This window comes from Petaurus breviceps, unplaced genomic scaffold, assembly GCF_028583685.1.
Source record: "Petaurus breviceps papuanus isolate PSGF00001 unplaced genomic scaffold, PetGlider_PUasm1.0 90681, whole genome shotgun sequence".
Lineage (NCBI taxonomy): Eukaryota > Metazoa > Chordata > Mammalia > Diprotodontia > Petauridae > Petaurus > Petaurus breviceps.
Window position 1 is genome coordinate 2,833,251 of NW_027187307.1, and position 26,645 is coordinate 2,859,895.

General features: G+C 44.5%; 1 protein-coding gene across 2 annotated transcripts in view; it reads left to right on the plus strand.

Moving 5' to 3' along the window:
* PLS3 (plastin 3) overlaps window positions 1-26,645 on the plus strand; it is a 102,361-nt gene that overhangs the window by 71,681 nt on the left and 4,035 nt on the right. For both annotated transcript variants that reach the window (XM_069065212.1, XM_069065211.1), the window contains exons 4-13: window positions 995-1,158; window positions 9,792-9,921; window positions 10,331-10,463; window positions 15,101-15,182; window positions 16,299-16,464; window positions 17,356-17,498; window positions 19,215-19,310; window positions 24,070-24,265; window positions 26,187-26,265; window positions 26,456-26,570. In XM_069065212.1, coding sequence (XP_068921313.1) covers window positions 995-1,158; window positions 9,792-9,921; window positions 10,331-10,463; window positions 15,101-15,182; window positions 16,299-16,464; window positions 17,356-17,498; window positions 19,215-19,310; window positions 24,070-24,265; window positions 26,187-26,265; window positions 26,456-26,570 — 1,304 coding nt within the window. The remainder of the gene's footprint in view (window positions 1-994; window positions 1,159-9,791; window positions 9,922-10,330; window positions 10,464-15,100; window positions 15,183-16,298; window positions 16,465-17,355; window positions 17,499-19,214; window positions 19,311-24,069; window positions 24,266-26,186; window positions 26,266-26,455; window positions 26,571-26,645) is intronic.

Consider the following 26,645-nt stretch of genomic DNA (forward strand, 5'->3'; position numbering starts at 1 on the left):
TAGGCTATATTCCCAACAATGGAACCATACTGATTTTCTTGTGGAAAGAACCCAGTGAGGCATACATACAGGGCTTTTGGATCTCTGATCCTGGAAATGTTTGGCCATTTCAGTCTAGCACTCTTTGGCCTGGAGTTAGCTTCCTTTGCCCAGTCAATAAATATTGACTGAGGCAAAGGTCCCCTTTGCTTAAGTTTGGGGGCACTTAGAATTCTATTCTAGATACATCAGGAAACTTGTCTAACTCTTGGAGGAAAGACTATGGAACTACCTAGTTTTGTGAATTGTCTCCTAAAAAGTATGTCCATGCTCCTAGTTATAGAAAAAAGAGTGAAAAGGAGAGAGAATGCTGGCTTCACACGCTGCCTCTGCCATCTACCCATTCCTTGTATGAGCTTAGGGATAGTCTGACTTCTCTGAGCTGCTTCCCCTACCCCGCCTCACCATGACCCTTCCAGCTTTAGACCCACAGTCCAGTGAAATCTGGGTTCCAATCCCTGCTTGGACAACTATGTGTCTTTGGGCAAGTCGTTGCTTCTCAGGGCCATGTGTAAAATGAAGACTCCAGCCCTGGATCTTTGACTCTGCTCTTTCATGCCCCTTTCAGTTCTTGCTCGATGGCCCTGTGAAGTTTTCATTTCCCAAATTCATCCATCTAGGCTCTCACCACAGTGTCTTAGTAACTCTTTTGCACCACCCCTGTTCATTCCATTGAGACTTTTTTTCTGAATGCTAGTAGCTTTTCAGTTTGTATGAGACTTAGAAAACCCTCCAGATAGTTCTTGAAGCCCAGTTAAAACAAAATAACCCCCCCTAAATGAAGGTTCTCCTTTCTGTTGCCACAGTTTTCCCTGCAGTGACTATAACTTTACCCTAGGAGCAGGAAGAAAAGAAGCTGGCAGAGGTCTGGTCACAAAATAAGGAAAATGCCCTGGCCTTCCTACTGTTTCTAAAGCCTGTTTTTCCCTTTTTTCTCTCTGAATTTTTCATAAAGATCTCAACAGTAATGGATTCATTTGTGACTATGAACTGCATGAGCTTTTCAAGGAAGCAAACATGCCCTTACCAGGCTACAAAGTAAGAGAAATTCTTCAAAAACTCATGATTGATGGTGATAAGAATAAAGATGGGAAGATCAGTTTTGACGAGTTTGTCTTGGTAAGTACTTGCACAGCTGCCTGCCCTCTAGATGATCATGCCAGCTTCTTTGCTTAAGGGGCAACATTACCCCATCCCTTCCATGAAGCCCTTAGCAACTTTGCTAGCAACTGGATGACCTGAATTTGACCCACCCTCACCCCATTGAGGTCATCTGGCAAATGCCTTGGTTCAAAATGCTGAATGTAGAGCCTGGGGGAAGTGGGTTCTTTGTTTGCCTGCTGGGGCCAGTGGGGAATCCCTAAGATGTGTTATCCATACTGACTCACCAGGCTCTGAAAGTTAACATTAGAAATGAAAATACACATGTACATACCATCTTTATATTACTTTCCTAGATCTTACCAGTAGGGTTCACCAGCACCATTTTCCCTGCAATTTTAACAGTTATTAAACTTCTCTCCTTCCATCCCTTTTTTTCTGTCCCTCTCTCTCCAGCTAACTCCTAAGTGTTCTGGTATTCTGGACACAGTGGAAATTTCATAAATATATGTTTAAGTAAATCAGGACTAGTTCAAATGACTTTCTTTGTAAGAGCTCTTGGTAATTACCAGGCCCAAGTCAACTCCTTTCTCTGTTTCCCCCAACTGTTCGCTCAGCCATTAGGATCCAGTGATTCTGTGGAGCCAGACCCTTCTTATGGGACTCTTCCCATAGGGTTTGTCACATGCCATTTAATTATTACATGACCAGATTGAAGAACATATCCTTAAAAGAAGAGAAGACTTGCTTAAGTGCAGGTGATTCTTGCCTTTGGGAGTTGAAGGCTCCTGCTTTTTCTTGATTGCTTTATAGGATGGCTGTTGAGTTGAGGTTTGAAGTTATTGGTGCTGCCTACACTGGCTTGCTTTGAAGAGGCCCCTTTTCCTATGAAAGTTCTTTTTATTCTATATTCAACAAAGGGCAAGAGGCACCTTTAGGAAATGCAGGGGCACAGAATTTACATTTGTATTACTAGTCACATGTAAGACAACTCTCTCTCAAAACCCTTCAAGTCGTGTGTATGGAGAAGTCATTCAGCAGTATTAGTAGAGGAGTATAAAGTAAGTACTCCCACCATGTTGGAAAGGCTTCAGATACAGACTTGACAGTACATTGTGTCTGCTGCCCCACCAGCCTAGCTAAGTGTGGAGAGGCTTCTTACCATTCAGTTGGCCACCAGGTGATGAATTCTTTTTGTCCACGTGTCCCACAAAACTGAGAACAATAGACCCTAACCCCTTGTGCGCCTCCACAGGGACACAGGAAGAATGGCAGAAAAGGGCCCAAGGGTGCTAAGAATCACACAGTCCTTTGATGATGCCTATAACATTCATTGAACTCTCAGTACTCTGACCTACAAGTTGATATTCTACTGGAGGAACCCAACCACATCTAAATCGACTCATTCACTAAAAATGGAACCAGAAGATAAAAGGAGGTTGCATTTAAATAGGATGACTGTTCAAAGGTTTTCCCTGAAGAAGGAAATCTAGGATCTAATTTCACCAGATGCCCCCAAACAACAGGAAAATTCCTGGTGCACTTAGCACTCATAATGGTTAGGAGCCAACACAATTTCAGAAACATAATTGCACTTTACCTGTTAGTAGGTATTGCAGAAGATAAAGTAGTAGAGAAATACTCTAAAGAGTGTGACTAGACCCTCAAACTCTGTTCACATAGACCTCCAGAGTTTAGTGTGAGACTCAGATGGGGCATATCACTTGGGGAGCATTTGGAGACAAAAACAGCAGGCCACCAAATAGACATGAAATGGCTAACATGTGCTTCTGCTTCTTGGTGCTCTGTCTGCATTCATGACAAGAGCGAGTCCACCACAGTGGATCAGCCAGCCCAGATACGCCCCTTCTGCCCATAGACTGGCTAAGGAAATGAATGGCAGTGGCACGAAGAAAACCGTTATGTACAAAAGGAATCCGTTCTGGAAGCAACCAAACTTTGAAGGTGTTCAGGGATCAGTTTTCAAGATATCCTCCAAGTCTACAGATATCACAGTTGAGTAATTTTCCTTCTCCCTCCCAACCCTCAGCAACAACCAGCCTATACAGTGACTTTGACATCACCATGAAATCTTTGCCAATACCCTTTATATACACGAAGGATGCATTCACTTGTGAGGAACATGGGAAGGAGATGCTGTCTCTTGCTGACAGTTTTCTACAGCTGATCCAGCTCTCTAGAGTCACACAGATGATTAAGAAGCCTCTAACTTCCTGCTGTATCTATTGCTTGCTGATTTCCCAAAGAAATTTTACTCCCCCAAATAAAATCTAAAAATCAGGTGTGTCCCAGGCATATATTAAAGATAGAAAAGATCTTCCTAGCCGCCCACACAGCAGGGATAAAACCAGAAGATGCTTGTCAGTGCTGCTGCCCAGTGTGTCCTGGAACAGCCACCTCCGTGAAAGCCATGTTCATTTGAAAGAGTTAGGCTGATACCTAAGTGGGCAGCTTGGGGGAAAATGGAGAAGCAAACCCCATGTTGCTCTGATTATGGCACACAACTGGAGGGCAGCCCATTTTGCCACTGAATCAGTACATCATTGTTGACAGACACTGAGAATGGATAATGAACACAATGGGAGGGGAAGATCAGGCTGAGTTGCATAATGCCTTCTGTAATCTCTTTATTTTTTTGAAGGGTAATTGGAGTTAAGTGACTTGCCCAAGGTCACACGGCTAGTAAGTATTAAGTGTCTGAGGCCGGATTTGAACTCAGGTCCTCCTGACTCCAGGGCTGGTGCTCTATTTACTGTGCCACCTAGCCGCCCTCTAATTTCTTTAACATGAATATTTCTCAGTATTTTCCCTGTGCTGTCATATGATTGTCAGATGTGGAAGACAAGCATCTTAGAAAAATACAAATGGAGAATTGGGCACAAGAAGTGGGCACTAAGCGTGTGTGACTAGAAAAAGAGATCATGGGCTAGACAGAACTTAAGTTGCACCTCAGTGCCCATAAAGCAGAAGGTGTGGCCTCTTTTAGGTGGATTCAATTCAAGAGACTTCCCCCGATGACACAGGCGAGAATAATTCAGAATAAGACAGTGTGGATGGCTTAGGTTCTAGAGTAGTACTGGGAATGCCCACACCCATGAGATCATGGATACATGAAAGTGTGAAGAATGTACATGGTCCCTGGGCCCTGCCATAAAGGAACTCTACAGCTAAAAGAATGTGAAAAAGGCCCTATACTGTTGTTAATTGTTCACTAAAGTCTTTAAGCTTTACCAGATTTTGTTTGTCAGTAGTATTTACCTTATCCCAATCCCTTCCCTTCGAGTTGGGACCTCCTTAAGGAAAGACCAGTCTTTCCTCCATACTCAGCTTTGTATTTCACCTTCCCTATGCCATAGCACCCTTGCCAGTGCCTACCACATCAGAAAACATAGAACAAGAGAATTGCCCCTGGGGTGAATTTGGGGAGGAGGTGGGGGATGGTGGTGACATGATACCCATCTCAGTATCCAAGGGATTTTTGCCTTTCCTGATGAAATACCGACATGTGTTATAATTAGAATGGTTTCTTTCTTGCCATTTTCTACTGAAATACTGAATTTGCCACCATTTTCATCTCCATCTCCAGTTCTTTTCAAAGCCCTTGGTTTTGAATTCTGTGGCAATGAGTAAGTTGGACAGTTTGGAGTGCTTGCTTGCATGTCTGATGGCCACCCCGCATACCCCTCATAACTGCACGTTTAAGTAGGAGGCGAACGCTGTTCGGAACACTGCCCAGCTTAGAACTGCATTTCGTTCTTTAATGAGAAAACATTCCAACCCCCAAGTTTATCTAGCAAAAAGAACATGTCTCTGGTAGGAAGATTTTCATGGTGTGCTTGTTTTGTTAATGATGAAAATGTCCTCGAGTGACACAGAGAATTCTTGAACCATCTCTTACAAAATGTGCCTCTTTCTACCTTTAAACGAGAAAGTGCGGGAACATCTGGGAAAAGCCTTTGAGAAATAAGGAGTAGAGGCAGGCCTACGTGTGTGTCTTCTGAGCATGATATGAAGGATGTTTGGGGTTTTTAAATGATGAGAAATGTTCAGGTTCACCTCATAAAATATTAGTCCTGGAAGAGACCTTTGCTAACACAGAGTTGGAAAAGAAATGCCTTGCTCAAGGTCATACCGCTGACTGTAAAGCCAGGGCTCCTGGCCCTGCCTGGTCCAGCACTTTATTTCCATTTGAAACAGGGAGCTTGGGCCAAACCAAAGAGGTGAGACAATGTGCGGCCGGTGATCCCCCCCATGTGTCTCTAGGTGGCACTTTCCCTTGTGGGGAATAGCGAGGACATTTATTTCTCTAGTTTATTAGCATCATGAATTGGTAATGCACACATTGATGAGAGTGTTAATTTATTGAGAACGGGAATTGCTGCCTAAGGGATGTTAATCATAAACCAAGTTCCAAACAAAGTTGGTATTTGGCTCAGTGGTGCATAAGAGGACATGTGGGCGGGGAAAGGGAGAGAATTCAAGTACCGGAATGTAAGAGTTTACAAAGTATGTTAGTATTTAAATGATGGTGCCCCAAATTGAAAGTCACATTTTTAGTCAGCATCTGTGGAGAGGCATCATGGTCCAATGAGAAGCTTACCTTTGACTCTCACTACTCACCTAACCGTGGGCAGGGGTCTTTGCAAATTGAGGGGAGAGAAGGGTGACTAGGTGACCTCTGAGGTCCCTTACAGCTCCAGGTCCATGGCCCTAAGATGAGCTTTCCTAATACCATGAGGTTTAGGGCCTTCTTTTAGAAATATTTTGATGATTAGATTTCAGTATGATTGGCTTCTTTTGCAATCCCATGTATTTTGTCTTTCAAAACTTGATTCTGAGAAGGGGTCTGGAGACTTCATCAGATTGCTTGTCAAAGGGGCTACCATCCAAACAAGCAGAGTAAAAGCAAAATGCTTAGAACAGGAGAGTGATGGTCATTAATAGAATCAGATTTTGAGTTGGAGGGCCCTCGGATCTCCTAGGCCAATCTCCCCAGGCTTGCCACTACAAACTCGGGAGCCAGGGGAGGAAGGGGATAGTTTGGGAACAAACCACAAATCTGAGAAGATAACTGGTATTTGTTGGCCATTTTTAGTGACCCCTCAGGGTCACCCATTTGGGGATTTATTTTTAGAATCAGCTCAGCTGAACTATCTCTGGGATCAGAGGGCTGACTCTGGCTGATCCTGTTTTTGTGAGAGAGATTCAAAAAAGTAGGAAAACCTTATCTGTTCCCTAAAATGAGTTAGGAGATTGGGGAGAAGGGGATGCAGTGTAGCCTGGTGGCAAGGGCAGGAGGTGAAATAGAAGCTCTCTGCCTTTAAAGCAAGCCCACCCATCTCACAGGAAGAGAAGCCAGTGAGCCAGGGCTGTCCATCCCCAGCTCAGTTGGCAGAGATTTTGTGAGCAGCCCTCAGCACACTGTATGGGCCCTGGCCTTCCTGTGGGGAGCACGTAGAGCTTGTGTAGATTGTGCTCACCTTTAATATGCTGTCTCTCATCTTCTCAAGCAATCTGTGTACAAACTAGAGGCTAATGTTGGAATGGAAGGGAGCAGAGGCTTTTCAGTGATAAAGGAGCATGAATGTTTTTTTTTAATCTAAAGGACAGAGGAAGGGAACCTGGAAATGAAACTTGCAGCCTGCCAGTGATACCTGGCTTTATTATCTCTAATAAAGAAGGTCACACCATTTTTGCCAAGGCCTTGAAATATGTCAGGTCTACAATTTTTCCCATTTTTGATCAGTGGGGCATTTTGCAAGATCTATTTAAACCTGGATGGCCGATTGTGAAGTGTTTATTCCAAAGTCATTATAGTGCATAGGCACATTGTACTTCCTGGCAATTCAAGATAGGTCAGTTTTTCCAAAACATACGCAATTGTCTTCTAGACTGGGATTACTATAATCATGTAATTTCTCAAGAATCATTGATCTTGAAGGCAAAATCAGTAGCTAACAAGAAAAGAAAATTATTTTCATGCAAAATTCTAGGTTCCTGAAAGATGACCACAAAACTAACCTCAAGTTTGTTTTCTATAACTGATAATGTGTTTTTCTGGTAAGCAGGAACAATGCCATTCACTTTTAGTCATTCCCATAAGTTGGAACTTAGCTGTTTTGATAAAAGGTGCCTCTTTAGATGAATTAATCTGAAAGTATGGAAGCAAGTTTGTCCAGATCGAGATGGAGGCCAGTCAGCATAGCTTTCATTGGGTTAAGCAAGATTGGTACCTTCTGGCTAATGCAAGAGCAGGAAACCTAAGACCCCAAAATAGCACAATTAGAACCAGTTACTGTGCTGCGTCATGAAACAGCTTTTTTTGGAATTATTACCAAGTCATAGTGGGCAGCTAAATGGCTCAGTGGATAGAACTCTGGGCCTGCAGTCAGGAAGAGCCAAGTTCAGATCCAGCCTCAGACACGGAGTAGCTGTGTGACCTCAGGCAGTTTACTTTAATCCAATGGAGAAGGGAATGACCAACCACTCCAGTATCTTAAACAAGAAAATCCCATGCATAGTACTGGCATGCTATGGTCCATGGGGTCAAGGAGAGGCAGACTCAACTGAAGAACAGCAACCAAGTCTTATGAGCAAGGCTCAGGTCAGGCCTAAAAGCAAGAGCAGGTCTCATTTGAAAGGGGCTTGAAAAACATCTCATTTGACAAAGGAGGAAGCTGAGGGCTTAGGGTTAGGCCTTAGAAAGAAAGGAAGGTACTTGCTCTGGCTCATAGGTAACCTAGTGCACAGAGGAGAGCGAGGATTTGAACTCAGGCTCTCAGATTACAAACTCATTGCTCTAAACTGTTCAGCTGGCAGAGAGGCCTATATTTTTGGCCTCCACTAATAAAGGAAGGAGGCCTAGCTGAATTAGACTGCATTTTGGAGAGGGACACATGGGGCTTCCTTCCAGATGATGGAAAAAAAATCCCAACTTCCAAAGCTGCCGGTGGAATATTAAAAAGGCAACAACGCTATCTAAATCCTAGTTAAGTCCCTTCTTTTTGGCCTCCTGAGCCTCTGTCTGGGATGGATCATTGGACCCAACAAGCAACAAGTCTGTATGTGCCCAGCATTGTGCCAGGTGTTGTGAGGGATGTAGTGGCAGTCCCTGTCTGCCCATACTCCCAAGAGCAAGTTGGGAAGAAAAGGAAAGTGTGTTGAATAAAATGTTCCATGGTGTGGCCTACCTAGAGCCTAAAAGTTTAGGAGTTGAGAGAAAGGGTGGCCGCACAGGAGAGATCTCTCAGGAAGGGCTTCTTAGAAGAGGTGTGACTCACTGGGCAGAGAGACACTAGCAGGATGAAGACTTTGTTGGCAGCAGGCCCATGTCCCTAAACTGGGCTGCCTGAGTCCTCTGTCTTCCCAGGTTTTTGCCTGAATTACTTTGGAGTGGCCTGGAGTTTCTCAGGTGAGCCCAATGGCAGATTACTACAGATAAGCAGGAAATGCGGAAACAGTGCATTTGTTGCTTGCAGGATTTCTTGTCACTGTAGAAGCTTCAGGCCACTCAGAAAAGAGAACAACGGGCCAAAAAAGACAGTAGCAACAGTCTCTGTTTTCTAGAAATTGGGGTCTTTTTGACACAGGCAGGAAAGTCGCTGATTGTTCTCGATGGGAAGATGAGGCCAAGTGCTTTATCATATGTAGTCCTCAGTCAGAGACCCAGAGCTTCTCCCAGACTCCATTAGGGAAGTTATACTTGGATGAGAGAAAAGGGACTCTAGGTGGTTCTCCAAGGCCTCACAGGGGCACCAGGAAAGGTGTTTTGCAGTTACTGAGCGCCACCATCTGGAGGAGTTTTTCCTCTTATGCTCACCAAGTCGAACAGCAAGTTTCCATGCTTGGTCGAGCCCTGGATGAGCTGCTCAGATGTTTCTAGAGATAGGTGCCCCATTTGGAGGCCTGTTGCTCAGGAGCAGTCCAGATGCCACAGTGAGCTCATGCATGGGGAATGCATTGGGAGCCAGTTTAGGGGCCAGGCCCTGCCAGGGGTCAGTGAATTGAGACATTGCTTTAGACCTTCCCCTCAGCCAGGTCCCTGGCTTACACTGTCTGTCGATGACATACGAAGTATGGAATTTGTCTTTGTTAGAACCTGCTTGCTAAGAATGAGCCAAGCTGACAGTATTTCCATCTGCTCTTTCTCTGGTCATGATGAGAGATAGAGAAAGAGCAGAGACAGAGAGGCTGGGGGTGAACAATGACCAGAGAACAGAATCCCTCTCCCAAACTTCATGACTTGAGGTGTCCTTCTCCACAACAGCATGCTGCTGCCCAACTGTAGATAGCTATTAATTACCTTTTTGGGTCTACACAATTAGAGCTTCTTGCTTATCATATCTTTTTTTTTGGGGGGGGGGCTGGGGACACTTAGAAAAAGGAAAGCCTTGGTTCCTTTTCCTCTTGGTCACCACTGGGCACAGTCACCTGCTTTGGGGCATTTCAGCTTCGAGGGTATCTGGTGCATGGCTTTTGACCAGTGTGGTGTTTTGAAAAGAGCAGATTATCTGTAACCATCATTGAGACCTAGGGATGAAGCCTAAGAACTATGCCAGGAAACTATTGTGACTGTCTAAACTGTCATCTTCAAAAGTATTTGCTAGCTAATAAAATGTCTGAACTTACAGATTTTCCAAGAGGTCAAAAGTAGCGACATCGCTAAAACCTTTCGAAAGGCCATCAACAGGAAAGAAGGCATCTGTGCACTGGGTGGGACATCAGAATTGTCCAGTGAAGGGACCCAGCATTCATATGCAGGTAATGGCCTAGGCTCCCTACAGTACCAGAGAAGTGCCCTATGTATCTGCCATAGCGGCTGGTACCTCGCTCTTTCTTTTTGGAGGGTGGTATCTTGTAAAGTTTGAACTGTAGGATTCCCCAGTTTGGATGAGAATAAGCCATGTCCTTAGAGAGTCCTATAGTAAACTCTTTATTTTTTTTAATGGTTATTTTTGCTTTAGTATCTGTTACATAAGCCCCATCCCAGAATCCTCTTGGCTAGATTCGTGCAGTTCCTGTGATGAGCAAACGTCAAGTAACCAAGTATGGTCCTGGGCTTTCTGGGGGTACAGAAGAGGAAGCCACATAATGGCACCAGGCAGAATGAATATCTCTACCCGTGCTGACTTAAGAGTCAACTAACCCCTTACTGCCTCCCTTGTTTTAGAGGAAGAAAAATATGCTTTTGTGAACTGGATAAACAAAGCCTTGGAAAACGATCCTGACTGCAGGCACGTCATCCCGATGAACCCAAACACAGATGACCTTTTCAAAGCTGTCGGAGATGGAATTGTGCTTTGGTAAGATGGCAATTTAATTGAATTTTAATCAGATGACCATAAATAGATTTCCCAGATTGTTTCATGGAAACAGTTTTTGTAGGGCACGTTGAAATATATTAGGAGAGTGTGGAAAGAAGTATGAAATACAGGGATCATGTGATTGGCAAGATGGCCGATTAGTTGTTATGGGAAATTTCTTAAACAGCCAATTCTCATAAAAGGAATTCTATGCCAGATCACTCAGTCGATAAGCATTTATGAAACTCCTACTGTATGCTAGGTGCTAGGGATACAAAAGGAAGCAAAAGAGAGTTGATGCCCTCAAGGACCTGACAATCTAAGGTAGGGGACAACAAGCAAAGAAGCTAAGGATACAGAGGAAGTGATCAGGAGAGGCGAGGCGGGATTTTATCTGGGATTTGAAGGAAACCTGGAGGTGGAGATGAGGAAGGGAGTGCATTGCAGGCATGGAGGACAATGAAGGAAAATGCCCAGAGTCTAAAGATAGAGGGGTTTCTTTATGGAGCTGTGGGAAGGCCAACATTACAGGATCAGAGTATGTACTGGAGAGTAAAGTGTGTGTGGGGCTAGATTGGGAAGGGCTTTGAGAATTGGGAATGTCACCTAGTTTGGGAGTCTGGGTGACTGGGAGGAGGGGCTTACCCTTGAAAGTAATAGGAAAGTTAGGAGGGGCAGAGAGACCTTGGGAGAAAAGAGAAGGAATTCCGTTTTTTACATATTTAGCTTAAGGTCCAGTGCGAGATGTCTGAAAGGCAGTCAAAGAGATGGGAAACTGGAGGTCAGTAGAGAGTTTGAGGAAATAAAGGCCAATTTGAGAATCCTCAGCATAAAGATGGTCATTAGATCCATGGGAGCTGAGATTGACAAGTGGAGTAGTGCAGGGGAAGATGAGAAGAGAGCCTGGGACAGAGCCCTGAGGGACACCTATGGTCAGAGGGCACAATGTGGAAGAGGATCCAGTGGAGGAGACAGAGAAGGAGCAGTCAGAGAGGGAGGAGGAGAACAGGGGGGAGCTGTCCCTTAAACCCAGAGAGAAGAGAAGGTGACCGACTGTCAAAGGCTGCAGAGAAGTTGTGGAGAATGAGGATTGAGAAAAGGCCACAGGATTTGGCAACTAAGAGCTCATGGGTTACTTTGAAGAGAACAGTTTTGGTGAAATGATGAAGTTGGAAGCCAGATTGTAAGGGTTAACCCCTTACAATGAAGACAGTGAGAGGAGATATAGTGAAGGCACCCAGTGGAGACAGACAGTAGAGTAACTAAAACTGAGTCTATTCGATGAGATCAGATGATTTCTACCATCTCAGTTTAAAAACCTTGTCAAGTAACCTCAGAGAACTTGCAAAAGCTTCAGGCTTTAGCTCTGTATCTAGGGCACCGGCTTCACTCCTGATGGGCCTCTTCCCCAGGCAGCAGATGCTCACTGTGCCCAGCCACGGGAAGAAGAGAGAACACAGGCAGTGTGGAACACAACACAGGGTTCATAGGACACAGGACGAAAAGCTTCTGCTCAAGGTCAAGGGGAACTGGAGATGCAAATGGGACCAGGCCTCTCCTTTCCGAGTTTTACTCTGGGCAAAGATCTGGGGCAGATCCCCAACTTAAGGCTGCAATGTTTCCTATATTGTCTGACTCATTGACATGTTAAGTAGTTTTGCTCACCTGTTTTGCCCCCTTTCCTTTGTATTTTTTGTTACAATTTCTTGAGGGGTTGTTTAGAACTAAAGGTGATGTTAAAATGAAACTCCAAAATAAAATAGATAAATAGGCAGATGAAGCAAAGAGAAAAGAACAATGAAAAGAAATCCAGAGAAGGAGTGAAGAGAGAGTGTAATAACCAAAACCAATCCTAGGCCATTTGTTCATTCATTGTTTGTCCATCCTTCTTGAAGAGGACCATGACATCAGGAAGGTGATGCCATGACATGTAGGTGAATTGGATTGAAGTGAGGGAGGGCTGTGCAAGATCACCAGCCTCGTTCTCTCCTCCGGAGCTAGCTGGGTCCAGGAGCCAGGTGCAGATCAGTATGACTGGAGATGCACATGCATACCCCGCCACCCCCAACGATGTACTGACTGAAAAGAGAAAGGGGAATGATGACATCTGAAATAATGCATGGGTCAAAGAACAGTTCAGAGAAACACTAACAATGAGACAGCGTGCCAACATTTTTTCAATGTAGGGAGAAAGCAGCAGTTTTCAGGAGAAAAATGACTTCTCTGAAGATATATATTGAGAGAAAAATAGAGAGTTAATGAAGGGAACATGCAATAGGAAAACTAGAAACTTGATATAAGCACAAAAGAGGAAATCTAAAATTAGAGGAGAAATCAGCCAATGAAAGCTAAAGAGTAAAGCTGGTTCTCCAAAAAGACTAAAAAGATTGCCATACCTGATCTAAAGGATGGAAAGCTACTGAGATGGTCTGACCTACTATCCACAGTTACATGCTAGCAAAACCAAGATTTTAAAACAAATTATTATACACAAAAATATAAATATAATATAAAATTCCCACAGAGCATGAAATGGAGATCTTGAACTACCCAGTCCCAGAAAATAAGTCTCACAAAGCCATAAGAGAACCCACTAAGGAAAAATAAATAGCTCTGCTCTAGACATTTACGGGTATTTTCTTTCTTTCTTTTTTTCCTTTTTGGAGGGCAATTGGGGTTAAGTAACTTGCCCAAGGTTACACGGATAGTATTTTTGTGTGGGTGTTAAGTATCTGAGGCTGGAATCGAACTCGGGTCCTCCTGACTCCAGGGCCGATGCTCTACTCACTGTGCCACAATTTACAGGTATTTTATATCAGATGTTTAAAGAACAAGTAGTGTTGCCTGTGTTGTACAAATTATTCTCAAAACCTGAAAAAGAAAGCCCTCTTCCCAAGTCCTTTTACAAGACAGAGTCTTAATGCCTCAACAAAGGTAAGAGGAAGCAAAGAAAACTATGAACCAATTGCCCTAATGAATATTGAAATAAAAAGTTTAAATAAAGTCTAAGCAAAAAGATGCTGAAACATCCCTAAAAGAGAATTGACCATGATCAGGTGGGAGTGGTTTTTAAACCAGGGATGCCATGATGACTTTTACATCAGGAAAATGATCCACATAATAATTTGGACTAAAAGCTACCTCCAGCCACACCATTTTACCACTAGATGTCAGAAAAAAACAAACAAAACTTATGACAGGGCACAGCAGGTATGCTAAAAACTTGACAAAGCAGAGATGGAGAAGGGTCATTTTAAAATAGAAAGATAAAAAGGTATTTGGATGTTTATCTTTGTGTCTTTAATATAAGATAAAAAGGTTCTACCTAAAACCAAGCTAGCATTTTCTGCAGGGGGAAATACAAAAAGCTTCCCCAATAAATACACAGAGATAGATGCTTCATCTTTCCCCTATTATTTGGCATAGATCTAGAAATGCTAGTGATAATGACAAGAGAAAGAAATTAAAGGCATAAACATTGGGAAAGAAGAGACAAAATGACCCTGATACGATAGTTCATACAGAGAGACCCAGAGGGGTAGCAAAGAATTTGAAATAATTAATAGTTTAATACAATGCAATACAAAATAATTGCCCAGTGGTTGGTAAACTTCCTATACAGCAATGACGACATCTAGGAGAAAGTAACAGAAAGGGAAACCCCAATAAATTATTTGTAGGCTCCCTACTGATATACATTCAAAACATAAATAAAACTACAAAATATTCCTTAAGAAAGAAAGAATAACTTAAATGTTTGGAAGTATATTTATTGTTTATGATGAAACCAAGCCATTATAAGAAATATACAGTACCGAGGGAAAATTTCCCCTGGGGTTGGTATGGTTTGGAAATGAATGTGATGTAAAGCCAAGAGACTTTGGCAAAATCTGACCAAATTCAAAAAATAAGTATGCAAAGTAGTTCAATTAAATCCTACACTGAAGTGCACATTTCTACTTGAGATCGAAAGATGAGGAGATGTGTGTGATAGGGGAAAGGAGACCTTTCCACAAGGTGCTCTGGGAACAATTCACATAGTTATACAAAGTCACCACACACAAATGGGTTTATGGAGAGGAGCACAGTGTAAAGAATGCTTCTTTCCTATGTGTCCAATGGTGACTTTGATGGTGGACACTCAGTTATTTGCTGGCCTTAGGCCAGGAGGGATAGACATACAGTATGTTCATTCCAATCAGTGTTGGAGTTACTAATCAGTTAAAGTCACTGATTCAAGTAGAATCAGGGGCGGGGAACCTATGACCTCGAGGCCACATGTGGCCTTCTAACCCCTTGGGTACGGCCTTTGACTGAGTCCAAGTTTTATAGAACAAATCTTTATGTTTGGGGGTTTTGTTCTCTGATGTTTGGATTTAGTTAAAGGGCTGTACTTGAGGACCTAGAGGGCCACAGGTCCCCACTCCTGAGCTCCTTGAAGGCAGGACTGGGGTTTTTGTATTGTGTTGGTAACCCTCATGCCTGGCATACCTCGTACATTGTAGGTATTTAAGAAATGTTGGTTTGAACCAAATGAGTGACATTTTATTTTTCAGGTTATATAAGCAATAACATATTACTTAGGAATACCTAGCAACTATTAATGCAATATGATCTTGATTTTCTTTTTTTTTCAGTAAAATGATCAACCTTTCAGTTCCAGACACAATTGATGAAAGGGCAATCAACAAGAAGAAACTTACACCATTTATCATTCAGGTAATGATGTCATCATCTTCACCAGGGTCAGGCAGAGGGAGGTTAAATTAATTGTACAAATCTCAAGTCCTGCTTCTCACATAAGATCTTAGAACCACCGATGGTCAAACTAGAAGGGATATGGCAGAGGAATCTTCTAGTCCAAGTGCTACCTGTTTCCTGAAGGTGGGTGCTGGGGCCTGGCACTGGGGCTTGGCACGGCTCACCGACGCCTGGGACCCCTAGCATGCGTCACTTAGCTTTACATGACATAGGTGGTAACAAGAAGCAAACCCCAGCGTACTCCCCTGTGCCCTTACCCCTCCCTAGCCTGGGGTTCCACTTACTAATCTACCTGGTTGGAGAATTGGGTTGTTTGGCCTTGAAGCCAGAGATTCAGCCTTGGTTTCCAGAACACCACCTGAGACACCTAGCAGCCAGGAGTGTGGCATTTGAGCTGCCAGGACCCCATGACACCTCCCTAAGACTGCAATCTATGTTGGTGGTTGGCAAGTCCACACTGGGAGAATAAAATCTCAGCTCTAGCTTTAAAAAGCAAAGAAAGCACAAAAGAAAGGCATCCATGCAGTGCTGACTAGCATGGAAGAGCACCTCTTGGCACAATAGAAAGACTTCGATTTTCTCCAAGTCTTCAACCCCTGCATTGGTAGAAGAGGGCAGGAGGAAGGAACCAGAGGCCCTAGCGTTAAGGACCGGAGAGCCAATCTGCTCCAGTAGAGTCCCACAGGAGTGAGATGATAGTAGTGAGTTCAAGAAGGGGCTGGGACAAGATAAGAACATTTTTTCAAAGCCACGTTTCTTTCTGAGGATTTTCTCCTAGGACTGGTAAATGTACTCACGTCATCATAAGAGCAGGGGCTGGTTCCTAATAACTTTCTTGATTCCAGGACAGCAGCTGTAATAATAAGGTAGAGATTAATTTTATCTTGAGTAGTTTCCTCCCTTCATTTTCCAGCTCCATTTGTTATGCCACTGATCCAGGTTGTGGTATCTGGAGGGGGGAGTCAGGAAGTGAATCAGGGCCACCATCAAGCTCTGTGGGTACTGTTTGCAGCGCCTGGACAAGTACCAGCTACTCAGAAAGAAATTCCAAAATCTCGTTTGTTTGTTTTGCAGGAGAACTTAAACTTGGCCTTGAATTCAGCCTCTGCCATTGGATGCCATGTGGTCAACATCGGGGCTGAGGACTTACGGGCTGGAAAGCCTCACCTGGTTCTGGGGCTGCTTTGGCAAATCATCAAGATTGGATTGTTTGCCGATATCGAGCTCAGCAGAAATGAAGGTAATGGCCCCAGCTCGAACCAGTCTGAGGCATGTGGTAGAGTGTTGCAGAAAGCAGCTGGGCTTGTTGATGAGAATCTGCTCTCTGGCCAGGTCCCTGGCTGCTAGTCTAACATCACAAAATGGGGAGGCTTCATACCCCTAATAAGGACCTGCATCCTTCAGAGCAAGAGAAACTGGGTTTATATACCAGCTGTGCCATCTCCTTCCTGTGTGACCTCCACTTCTGTGGGCCTAGGTTACATCCCCTTTTACAAACAGAGGGGGTTGGATCTCTTGGAGCTTGATTGGGTAGCACAGTGAGGCATAGTAGCACATCCAGAAGCCTTCCTTAGCAGGAGGTGCCCTTCCCACTGGTGCTACCAACATGTGCTAAGAAGGGGGACAATTTTTCCTTCAGAAAACAACCCCCTGGCTTTCTAGGAGCATTAATTTAGGCAGAAAGAGAATTTAGTGTTTCATTTTCTAGCTGAGAAAACTGAGGGCTGAAGAGGAGGGACAGTGACTTACTGGCTTGAATTTGCCCCCAGGGCCAGGGTTCAGATCCCAGCTTGGCTGCTCATGAGTGGTGAGACCCTCTTCCTCTCTGGGCCTTAGTTTCCTCCTCTGTAAATTGAGAGGGTTGGATTAGGTGGCCTCCAGGGGCCCTTCCAGCTCTAACGTGGAACACAGACTCACGGGAGAACACTGTCAGTCTTTCTTGAGGTTATGACACCCAAATCATCTTTGTTCTTTGGGTGAAGCTCTTTTGCCATCCGTATTCTCTTGACCAGTTAACAGTCAGAGGCAGGAAGCCAGCAGCTCTGGGGCAGGGGCATGTGTGGCCCATCTCCTAGGGCAGGTTAAATCCTAGACTTCAGTTCTGACAATATACTGGCATTTTATATTGTAGCCTTAGCGGCCTTGCTCCGAGATGGCGAGACCTTGGAGGACCTCATGAAGTTATCTCCAGAGGAACTCCTCCTGCGATGGGCCAACTTCCATTTGGAAAACTCAGGCTGGCACAAAATCAACAACTTGAGCTCTGATATCAAGGTAATTCTGACTTGAGCTAGGCTTGCCAGGAACCTCCCAGTCCAGATGCTGGATGGCAGGAGGAAGGTGGGGAACGAGAAAGTGGCCAAACCCTGGGCCTTTTTGATGATGTAAGAAAATCGGCATGTGTGTTAACAGGGACGACTTTTCTGCTTACCACTTGCAGAGTCAGGAGAGCAGTGGGATGGCAGAGTTGTAATCAGGGTAGGGTGACTAGGGTACTGTTTTAGCTGTCAACCTCGGGCAAGTAAATTTCCTTACTTTATGTCATTTCTATCATTCTGGAGACCACTGGCTGACTACCGCACAATCTTTTGGTTGCCCATACAGCCTCAGTAAGGATGAAAGCAGGGGGATTAGGAGAAGGGGCCAAGCCATCCCCTCCCCCATCACGTGGACTATCTCGACCCCTTTATGCTATTTCTCCCTCTCCCCCCCTCAAAGAGGTTAAAGTACTTGCTTAGGGCCACATTGCCCAAAGGGCTGGGATTTTAATCCAAGTCTCTAAGGGTAGACATGTCTCCCACCAACTTTTGTTCCCAGGCTTTAGGGGACCTCCTGGTCCTGCTCACATGAGTCACTGGGCCCCAGACCCTCCCCTGGCTCATCCCCTCTGTATTTCACATTGTGCTCAGCATTCCCTGCTCTAGAGGTTAGGAGCAGTGCTCAGAAGCTGCTAAGCAGAGACATTAATCCCATTCTCTAGCCACCTGCTTCCTTTGACCCCGGAGGAAGACAGGAGATAATCCCTGTGGCAAATGCCTGGGGCATTCCAGCAGCTGCCTGCCTGCCTGCCTTGAGTCCAATCCTCAGCTGCTGGGGCTGATACCACAGCCAGCTGTCCCTAGGGCTGGACATGAAAGCAATCCAATCCTTGCCAGGACAGTCTCTGGGCTCCTTAGGAATGGCTCTGCGTCTCTGCTCCTGAAAAGTTGGATTTAGAAACTCAAAGCAAGGGGTACATACCCCAGTGCTCCTAGGGCCTGGGGCTGGCTGCAACGACCTTGGTGACCTCCAGTGTGCTCTTCTAGGTTAGCTGCTTTGGAAGTCCATTTTTCCCGTCATCGGGCTTTCTTCAAGCCTATGGCTCGCTCCAGCTTGGGAAGATTGTTCTCCTTGGGGGTCTTCTTCCCTTCTGCTGTTCTCTTCCTAGTGGGTTGGCAGCTGTAGCTGATGAATGGGCTCTTTGTTCTCTGGGGGTGGGAGTTGTGATGATTGGGCAGGAGTGGGGATGGGCCCTTCCTGGCAGATCCCTGACATTTTGCGCTTGAGCACGCCATTATGGTTTGTGTAATATATTTCTCTTAATTTGGAGCAAGTAGCATTTTGTGATAACGTGACTCTTTTTTTCCTCCTTTTCTGATGCTTCCTGGATTTCTGTTCTCCCGCCTTTGTTCCCTTGCTTGGTTTATCTGCCAAGTTAATTGACTTCAGTAATTCAGTAAAGGTACAGAACTGGCCACATGTTCACTTCAAGGTTTAAAGGTCTTCATTGGTTTCTGGGAATGGATGTCCACATGGGATGTTGGTATTTGACCCATAGAGTCTCACAGATCTTAAATGCTTTTCAAAACATGGACAAATAAAGCATGCTCATCCTTGGTAGAATGGAAGTACCTTGAGGCAGGGCCCATCTCTTGCTTTTCACACAGTAGGTGTCTAACAAACACTTGTTGATTTGAGAGTTGTATTCTTGACCTTCTTGATCCCTTGCAGGATTCCAGAGCCTACTTCCATCTTCTAAATCAGATTGCTCCAAAAGGCCAGAAAGAAGGGGAGCCCCAGATTGACATTAGCATGGCTGGTTTCAATGTAAGTATTTTTTGGGGATTGGTATCTTCCCATCTTTGGGCATGTGTTTTTTTCAGTTAGATCATGCTAAAACACTAGATGTTCAAGACCCTGTTGGCTTTGTTTTTTGGAGGGTGTTTTGGTTTTTTTTTTTGCTTTTTGGAGGGGCAGTTTGGGGTTAAGTGACTTGCCCAAGGTCACATGGCTAGTTAAGTGTCTGAGGCCAGATTTGAACTCAGGTCCTCCTGACTCCAGGGCTGGTGCTCCATTCACTGTGCCACCTAGCCGCCCCTAGCTTTGTCTTTTAATGTCTGAAATATTTAATGTGTGAACTCAAATGCCACCTTATTTATCGTTAAGGAAGAGAGGAGAGTCTGCAAGGCCAAGCCTGTCTTAGACACTGACCTGGCTTTGCTGTTGATTGACTATGTGACCCTGAGTGAATCACTTTTCTCCCAGCTGGGACTCATTTCCCAAACTATCAGATGTAGCCCAGTCACCCAGCACTGATCCAGAGAGACAAAGAGGACCAACCCTCAAGTCATTATCATGTTTATAGTTAAAGGGATAGTGAGTCCATCCTGACCATGGCTGCCAGCTTCCTCTTCCTAAAACACCATTTTCTCCATGTTACTCTCAGGGACACCACTGAAAGAATTCAAGTCCCAACACGGTTGTTGGCTCCACCTGACCTTATTCCCCAGTGCTTGCTTCATGCACATGTTCCTCTGAGTCTTTGTTCCCATCCCTCTGCTGTGGGCCCACCTCTGCATCATGGGCACCATATACTGCCTTTCATGGTGTGTCTGGGAGTGGGTGGGGGGAGAGTGTGACTTGGTTTTGAAGGGAGTTTGGGAATCTCTTCATCTTGGTGTCTGCTTGCTCAGGGGCCACTCACCTCTACTGTTGCTTCGGCCTTCCCTTGACTCTCCCTGACACCAGTATGTTCTTCAGACCCTTCCTAAGATACTTACTGCCCATCCATGGCCCTCCCTTCTGCTCAGAAACTCTTTAGAAACTCCTTATGACCCCCCACCCCCCACATCACTTCAAACACTTCAGTGTCAAAAACTCTTCAGAAAAGTTCGCTCCAGTCAACTTTTCCAGGCTGATTCTGTATTATTCCCTTCCAAGCTTAGCCTATGCCCTCCTTCCTCACCTCTGACACTTCAGATTCCTACCTTCCATAGTCAGTAAGTGCCCACTGTGTGCCAAGCACTTGAGGACACCCCTACCCCCCAAGTGCAAATAGCCATGTTAGGTTTGTTCTTATCTCCCCAGCTCTGGCCAGGGTGCCTTTTATATCTTGGTTCTCTTTTTTTCCTCTCTTTTTTATTTTTTAGCTTACATAATTCATTTCCACAAGATTTTGAGTTGCAAATTTTCTCCCCATTTTTCCCCTACCCATCACCCCAAAACAGCATTCCCACTGAATATCCCCTCCCCCAATCTGCTCTTTCCCATATCTTCCCCCATTCCCCCTCCGACTTTCCACTAGGGCACAGTGTATCTCTATGCCCCAGTGCCTGTATATCTTATTTCCAGTTACATGTAAAATAATAATATATATATTTTTAAACATTTGATTTTACAACTTTGAATTCCAGATTCTTTCCCTTCCTCCCTCGTCACCCAACCTTACTGGGAAGATAAGTAATTCAATATAGGTTGTACATGTGTAGCTATGCAAAACATTTCCATCGTGGATATATTGTGAAAGACTGACTATATTTCCCTACATCCTATCCCACCCCCCACTTGTTCTATTCTCTACTTTGATCCTGTCTCTTTTAAAAAATGGGTGCTTCCAACTTCCCTCCCCCCCAGCCTGGCCTCCCTTCCATCTTCCCCCCTTTCATCCCCTTCCCCCCTATTCTCCTGTAGGGTGAATACCCTATTTAGTGTGTATATCATTCCCTCCCTAAGCCAAATTCAATGAGAATAAGGTTGACTCATTCCCTTTTGCCTTCCTGCTCTTCCCTTCAGTTGTAATCATTTTCCCTTGCCTCTTTTTATGAGATAGTTTACCCCATTCTGTCTCTCCTCATCTCCTCTCATTATATTCCTCTCTCACCTCTTAATTTCACCTTTTAAGTATCATCCCTTCCTATTCAATTGGTCTTGTGCCCTCTGTCTATGTATACCTGTACATATATACACACATTCACATATGTATTCATATACTAATATACCCTCCTTTATAGACATGTATATGTATGAATATATGTATGTGTATGTATGGATATATATATATATATATATATATACACATACACACACACATATATATGTACACACACACATATACATTTCTATTCCCTTCAACTATTCTTATACTGAGAAAAGTTTCATCAGTTACAATGATCATTTTTCCATGTAGGAATGTAAATAGTTCAACTTTGATAAGTTCCTTATGATTTCTTTTCCCTGTTTACCTTCTCATGCTTCTCTTGCTTCTTGTATCTGAATGTCAGATTTTCTATTCAGCTCTGGTTTTTTCATCAAGAAATGCTTCAAAGTCCTCTATTCCATTGAATGACCATATTTTCCCCTGAAACATGATAACTCAGTTTTGCTGGGTAGGTGATTCTTGGTTTTAATCCCAGCTCCTTTGACCTCCAGGACATCTTATTCCAAGCCCTTCAGTCCCTTGGTGTAGAAGGTGCTAGATCCTGTGTTATCCTGATTGTGTTTCCACAATATTCAAATTGTTTCTTCCTGGCTGCTTGTAATCTCTCCTTGATCTGGAAATTTCAGAACCTGGCTATAATATTCCTGTGAGTTTTCTTTTTGGGATCTTTTTCAGGAGGTGATCGGTAGATTCTTCCAACCTCTATTTTGCCTTCTGGTTCTGAAACATCAGGGCAATTTTCCTTGAGAATGTCTTGGAGGATGATTTCTAGGTTCTTTCTTTGATCATGGCTTTCAGGTAGTCCAATAATTTTTGAATTATCTCTCATGGCTCTATTTTCCAGGGCAGTGGTTTTTCTAATGAGATATTTCACATTGCCTTCTATTTTTTCATTTGTTTAGAACTGTTTAATAGTATCTTGATTTTTCATAAAGTCATTAGCTTCCATTTGCTCCAATCTAATTCTGAAGGAATGATTCTCTTCAGTGAACTTTTGAGATTCTTTTTTCATCTGGTGAATTTGGCTTTTTTAAGGCATTCTTCTCCTCATTGCCTTTTTGAGCCTCTTTTGGCATTTGAGTTAATCTTTTTTTTAAGGTGTTATTTTCTTCAGTCAGGTTGTTCACTCTCATTTCATAATTTTCTTGCATCGTTCTCATTTCTCTTCCCAATTTTTTCCTCCACTTTTCTTATTTGGTTTTCAAAATCCTTTTTAAGGTCCTTTATGGCTTGTAACCAGCTAGTATTTTTCTTGAAAGCTTTTGGTGCAGGAGTTCTGACTTTGTTGTGTTCCTCCTGTTCCATGCTTTGATCCTTTTTGTCTCCAAAACACTACTCTAATATTGGATTCTTCTGTTTGCTTTGCTTCCTTTGCCTGCTCATGTTGCCACTCAATTACTTGACTTTTAAGTTTTTTTTTTCCACAGTAGAACTCTGCTACCAGAGAAGGGAGCTTTGTCCCAAATTGCTGGGGTTTTCTCAGCTGCTGAAGGTATTAGTTGTGTGCCCTCTCAGAAATCTCCACATGCTCTGGCAAACTGGTCATGCACCCCAGGACCTCCACTCTAGGCAGTGATCCAGATCCAAGCAAGTTAAAGCAAGAGCAGTTACCCCTCAGACTGGTTGCTTGGTCCCCCTACAATCTGCAGGCAAGGAGCTCTGAAGCAGACATGCAGAGGCGCCTGCACGGCCACAGCACCTCAGCTGCTTCACCCGCAAGGGGGAAAAGGCCAGACTGCACTCCCGAATTCCCGGTTCCCAAAGTCAGCACTGCACTGACCTCTCACTTTGTCCTTAGCATCTATGGGTTGATAATTCTGGAAACCACCACAGCTGCTGGTGATCTGAAGTCCCTCTGGCTTGGGCCTGGTTGTGGTTGCCCTGAGGCTAAAACCTTGGGTTCACATGAGGCTGGTCTCAGCTCCCAGAGCACTGTGCTGGCCCCTTCCTGCCAGGCTGTCTTCAGCGGGAGGTTACCTTCTCTCTGTCATTTTGTGGGTTCTGTAGCTCCAAATTTTGTTTAGAGTTGTCTTTTATATGAATTGGAGGAGGTAGAAGCAGGAGGCAAGAGGAAGTCCTGTTTTGACTCCGCCATCTTGACCCCACCCCTGGGGACATCCTGGTTCTCTTATAATGGTTTGTCTGGGACTTTTATCATTAGGGTTTTGAGATCCAGATTGATCTAATGGGATTACATCAGCTATTGAGCAATACAGAGTTGGCCTCAGGGTCAGGAATCCCTGGGTTCAAGTCTTGTCTCTGCCACATGCTGACTACATGCCCCTGGGCGAGTCACTTGACCTTGGTGCTCTAGTAAGACTAAGTTGGAGAGAATGACTGGCATTGATGGTGGGGTTTTTCTCACCTCAGGCATTTCCTAGAGCCATGAAATTACAGGTGTCCCTGCCTGATCCCTCCCTTCTTTAGGGATTTCTTTTGGACTCTGAAGTTGTGGGGTGCTACACTTTCTTCATCTATCTTCTTTGAGCCTGCCCTGTCCAGGGAGGATTGGAAGTCAGACTTTTCTGCTTCTACAGTTTGTGGTCTGGCTCTGCTCTAAGTCAGGGTTCTGAGAGGCCAGCTTCCCTGCTGGTGGCCAGTGTCAGGGCCTCAGTTCAGTCCTTCAGGGTCCTTTGTTGCCTTTCTCAGGAAAAAGACGACCTGAAGAGAGCCGAGCACATGCTCCAGCAGGCCGACAGGCTGGGCTGCCGCCAATTTGTCACCCCAGCCGATGTCGTCAGCGGAAACCCCAAGCTGAACTTGGCTTTTGTGGCAAACCTGTTCAACAAGTACCCTGCTCTCACCAAGCCCGAGAACCAGGACATCGATTGGACGCTTCTAGAAGGTTTGTGCCACAGGGAGCAATGTTTATGCCCCTCAAATCCTGCTTGTTGAGTACTGCTGTCTATTATCGAGAAGTTGGTAGTAGACTGGTCTTTTCCCAGACCAAATTGAATGTTCCACAGCAGAGGCAGCTAGGGGGTGCCACTGCGCACAGAGGGCCAGACCTGGAGTCTGGAAGACTTAATCTGTGTGACCCTAGACAGCTCACTTAGCCCCTTTCTGCCTCAGTTTCCCCAACTGTAATAATGTAATAAAGGTGATAACAGCACCTGCCTCCCAGGGTTGGTGTGAGGATCAAATGATACCGCACTTGTAAAGTACTTAGGTAGGGCCCTGCATATAGCCCTACATAGATGCTTATTCCCTTCCCTTGCCCCCTTGTTATCTCCAAGGAATTGAATTACTGAAGGGTAGAATCTTTAGGCCACAGGTTTTCAACAGCCTGCCAGTCACAGCCATACTGAAGTAAAGCCCCATTTTCCTGGTGGTCAGAGTTCCAGCACGTACAACAGTTCTATGAAAGCCCAACTCAGAGGAGAGGGAGGGGACAGACCCTTCCAAATGTTGGGTCCTTGACAGTTGAGGCCTCCCTCTTGGCCCTTTATGTTCTTCCTCATTGAAGATACGAATTAGCCAAGTATGTTCCTAATGTTAAATTAATTTTTCTTCCCTAGACCAGTTGTTAATAACAGTTAAGTGATTTCTGAACTTGGGGGACTGACTTGGTTCCCCGGTTTGAAGTGCCAACTTGAATTTTCTGGCATTGTGACCTTTGCCCCACTGCAAAGGGACCCCCTCAAATTATGGTGCAGAACAAAGAGACCCATTTCTAGTCCCTGTTCTGCTGAGACCTTGCCATGTGACCTTGGACAAGCCCCTTGCCTCACTGGGCTTCAGTTTCCTCCTTCCCTAGAGGCTGTGATGTTCTGTCTACTCAGGGAGTGACCTGTGTTCTCCCAGGTTCTTCTTTGGAGCCTAAAATCATACAATTTAGAACTGAAAGGAATCCTAAAGAATATCTAGTTTAACATTAAGTTTTATTTTAAAATAGATTTTTGGTATCTTGTTTTCACATCTTCTCTCTTCCCTACCTTGAGTCATCCCTTTATTAAGGATTAGATCTACTAATTTTTATAGAAGAAACCAATTAAGACCCAGAGAGGTTAATTAACTTGACTGAAGTCACACAGCTGAGATTTGAACTAATGTCCTCAGACTCCAATTCCAGGGCCATTGATGCCGCATCCTGCTGCTTCCCAAGTGACACGCCTTTCCCTATTCCCAGAGCTTACCTGTTCCAAGTCTCCCTTCTGGATGAGCAAAAGGCCTCTTCTGCATTTCATTCCTTTTGGAGTAAAGGGAAAACTCAGATTAGACTTCTTAGCACGTCCAGTCTGAATCCCCTGGGAACTTCTCAGCTGTTTATATGCCCCAGAGTCTGCTTAAGAGTCTGAGACTGGGGGAGTTGAGAACTTCAGGTTTACTGGCTTCTCCCACTAACTGGTTTTGTCACCTGTAGGCAGCACATTTAGGTAATGAGGCAAAGAGATTGGCAGACAGGGAAGCTGGGCTGACCTAGACATCCTCCTGGCTCCCTTCAGGAGTCTGGCGTGGGCAGTTTGTGGGAGCTTGGGTTCCCCAGATGCTAAGTGTATGTTAAGTAGCCACTTGGAGGAATTCTTACAAAGACCCCTATGGTCACTTCGTTTGTTACATGAGCAGATTTTCTTTTTGATGTTCTCTTGTATCATGGAGAACAATTGGAGGGCTGCCTTATTCCTTGGGGTGAGAGTATTCCCACCACTGTCTGACCCCACCCAGCCCGTGCGTACAAGATTGGATCACGTGTGTCTTGAGCCCTGCCTGCGCAGACATACTTTTGTTTACTCTTTGGAAGTATTTATAAAGTCAATTTTCAACAGGAGAAACACGAGAAGAAAGAACCTTTCGTAATTGGATGAATTCTCTTGGTGTTAACCCTCATGTAAACCATCTGTATGGGTAAGTCTGCCTGGCAAAGTGGAGGGGACTTGGGATCTGTTTGTTTGTTTCCTTTTTCAGATGAGAAGTGTCTCTAGTAAGCAGGGTCACAGTGATTTCTGGGAATTCACATTGGGGTTGTACCTTTTAATGCCAGCGGCCCAAAAAGACTCTCAGAAAGCACTGACTCAGTCTCTCCCCTTCTATTTAGTGACCTGCAGGATGCCCTGGTCATCTTACAGTTGTACGAAAGGATCAAAGTCCCCGTTGACTGGAATAAAGTCAACAAGCCACCATACCCCAAGCTTGGTGCCAACATGAAAAAGGTAGCTCTTGGGGCTGGGCGAGGCTGCCGTTGGGGGTTCTGCCTCTCTTCTGGGCCCTTTCTGTTGTAGCTGTTG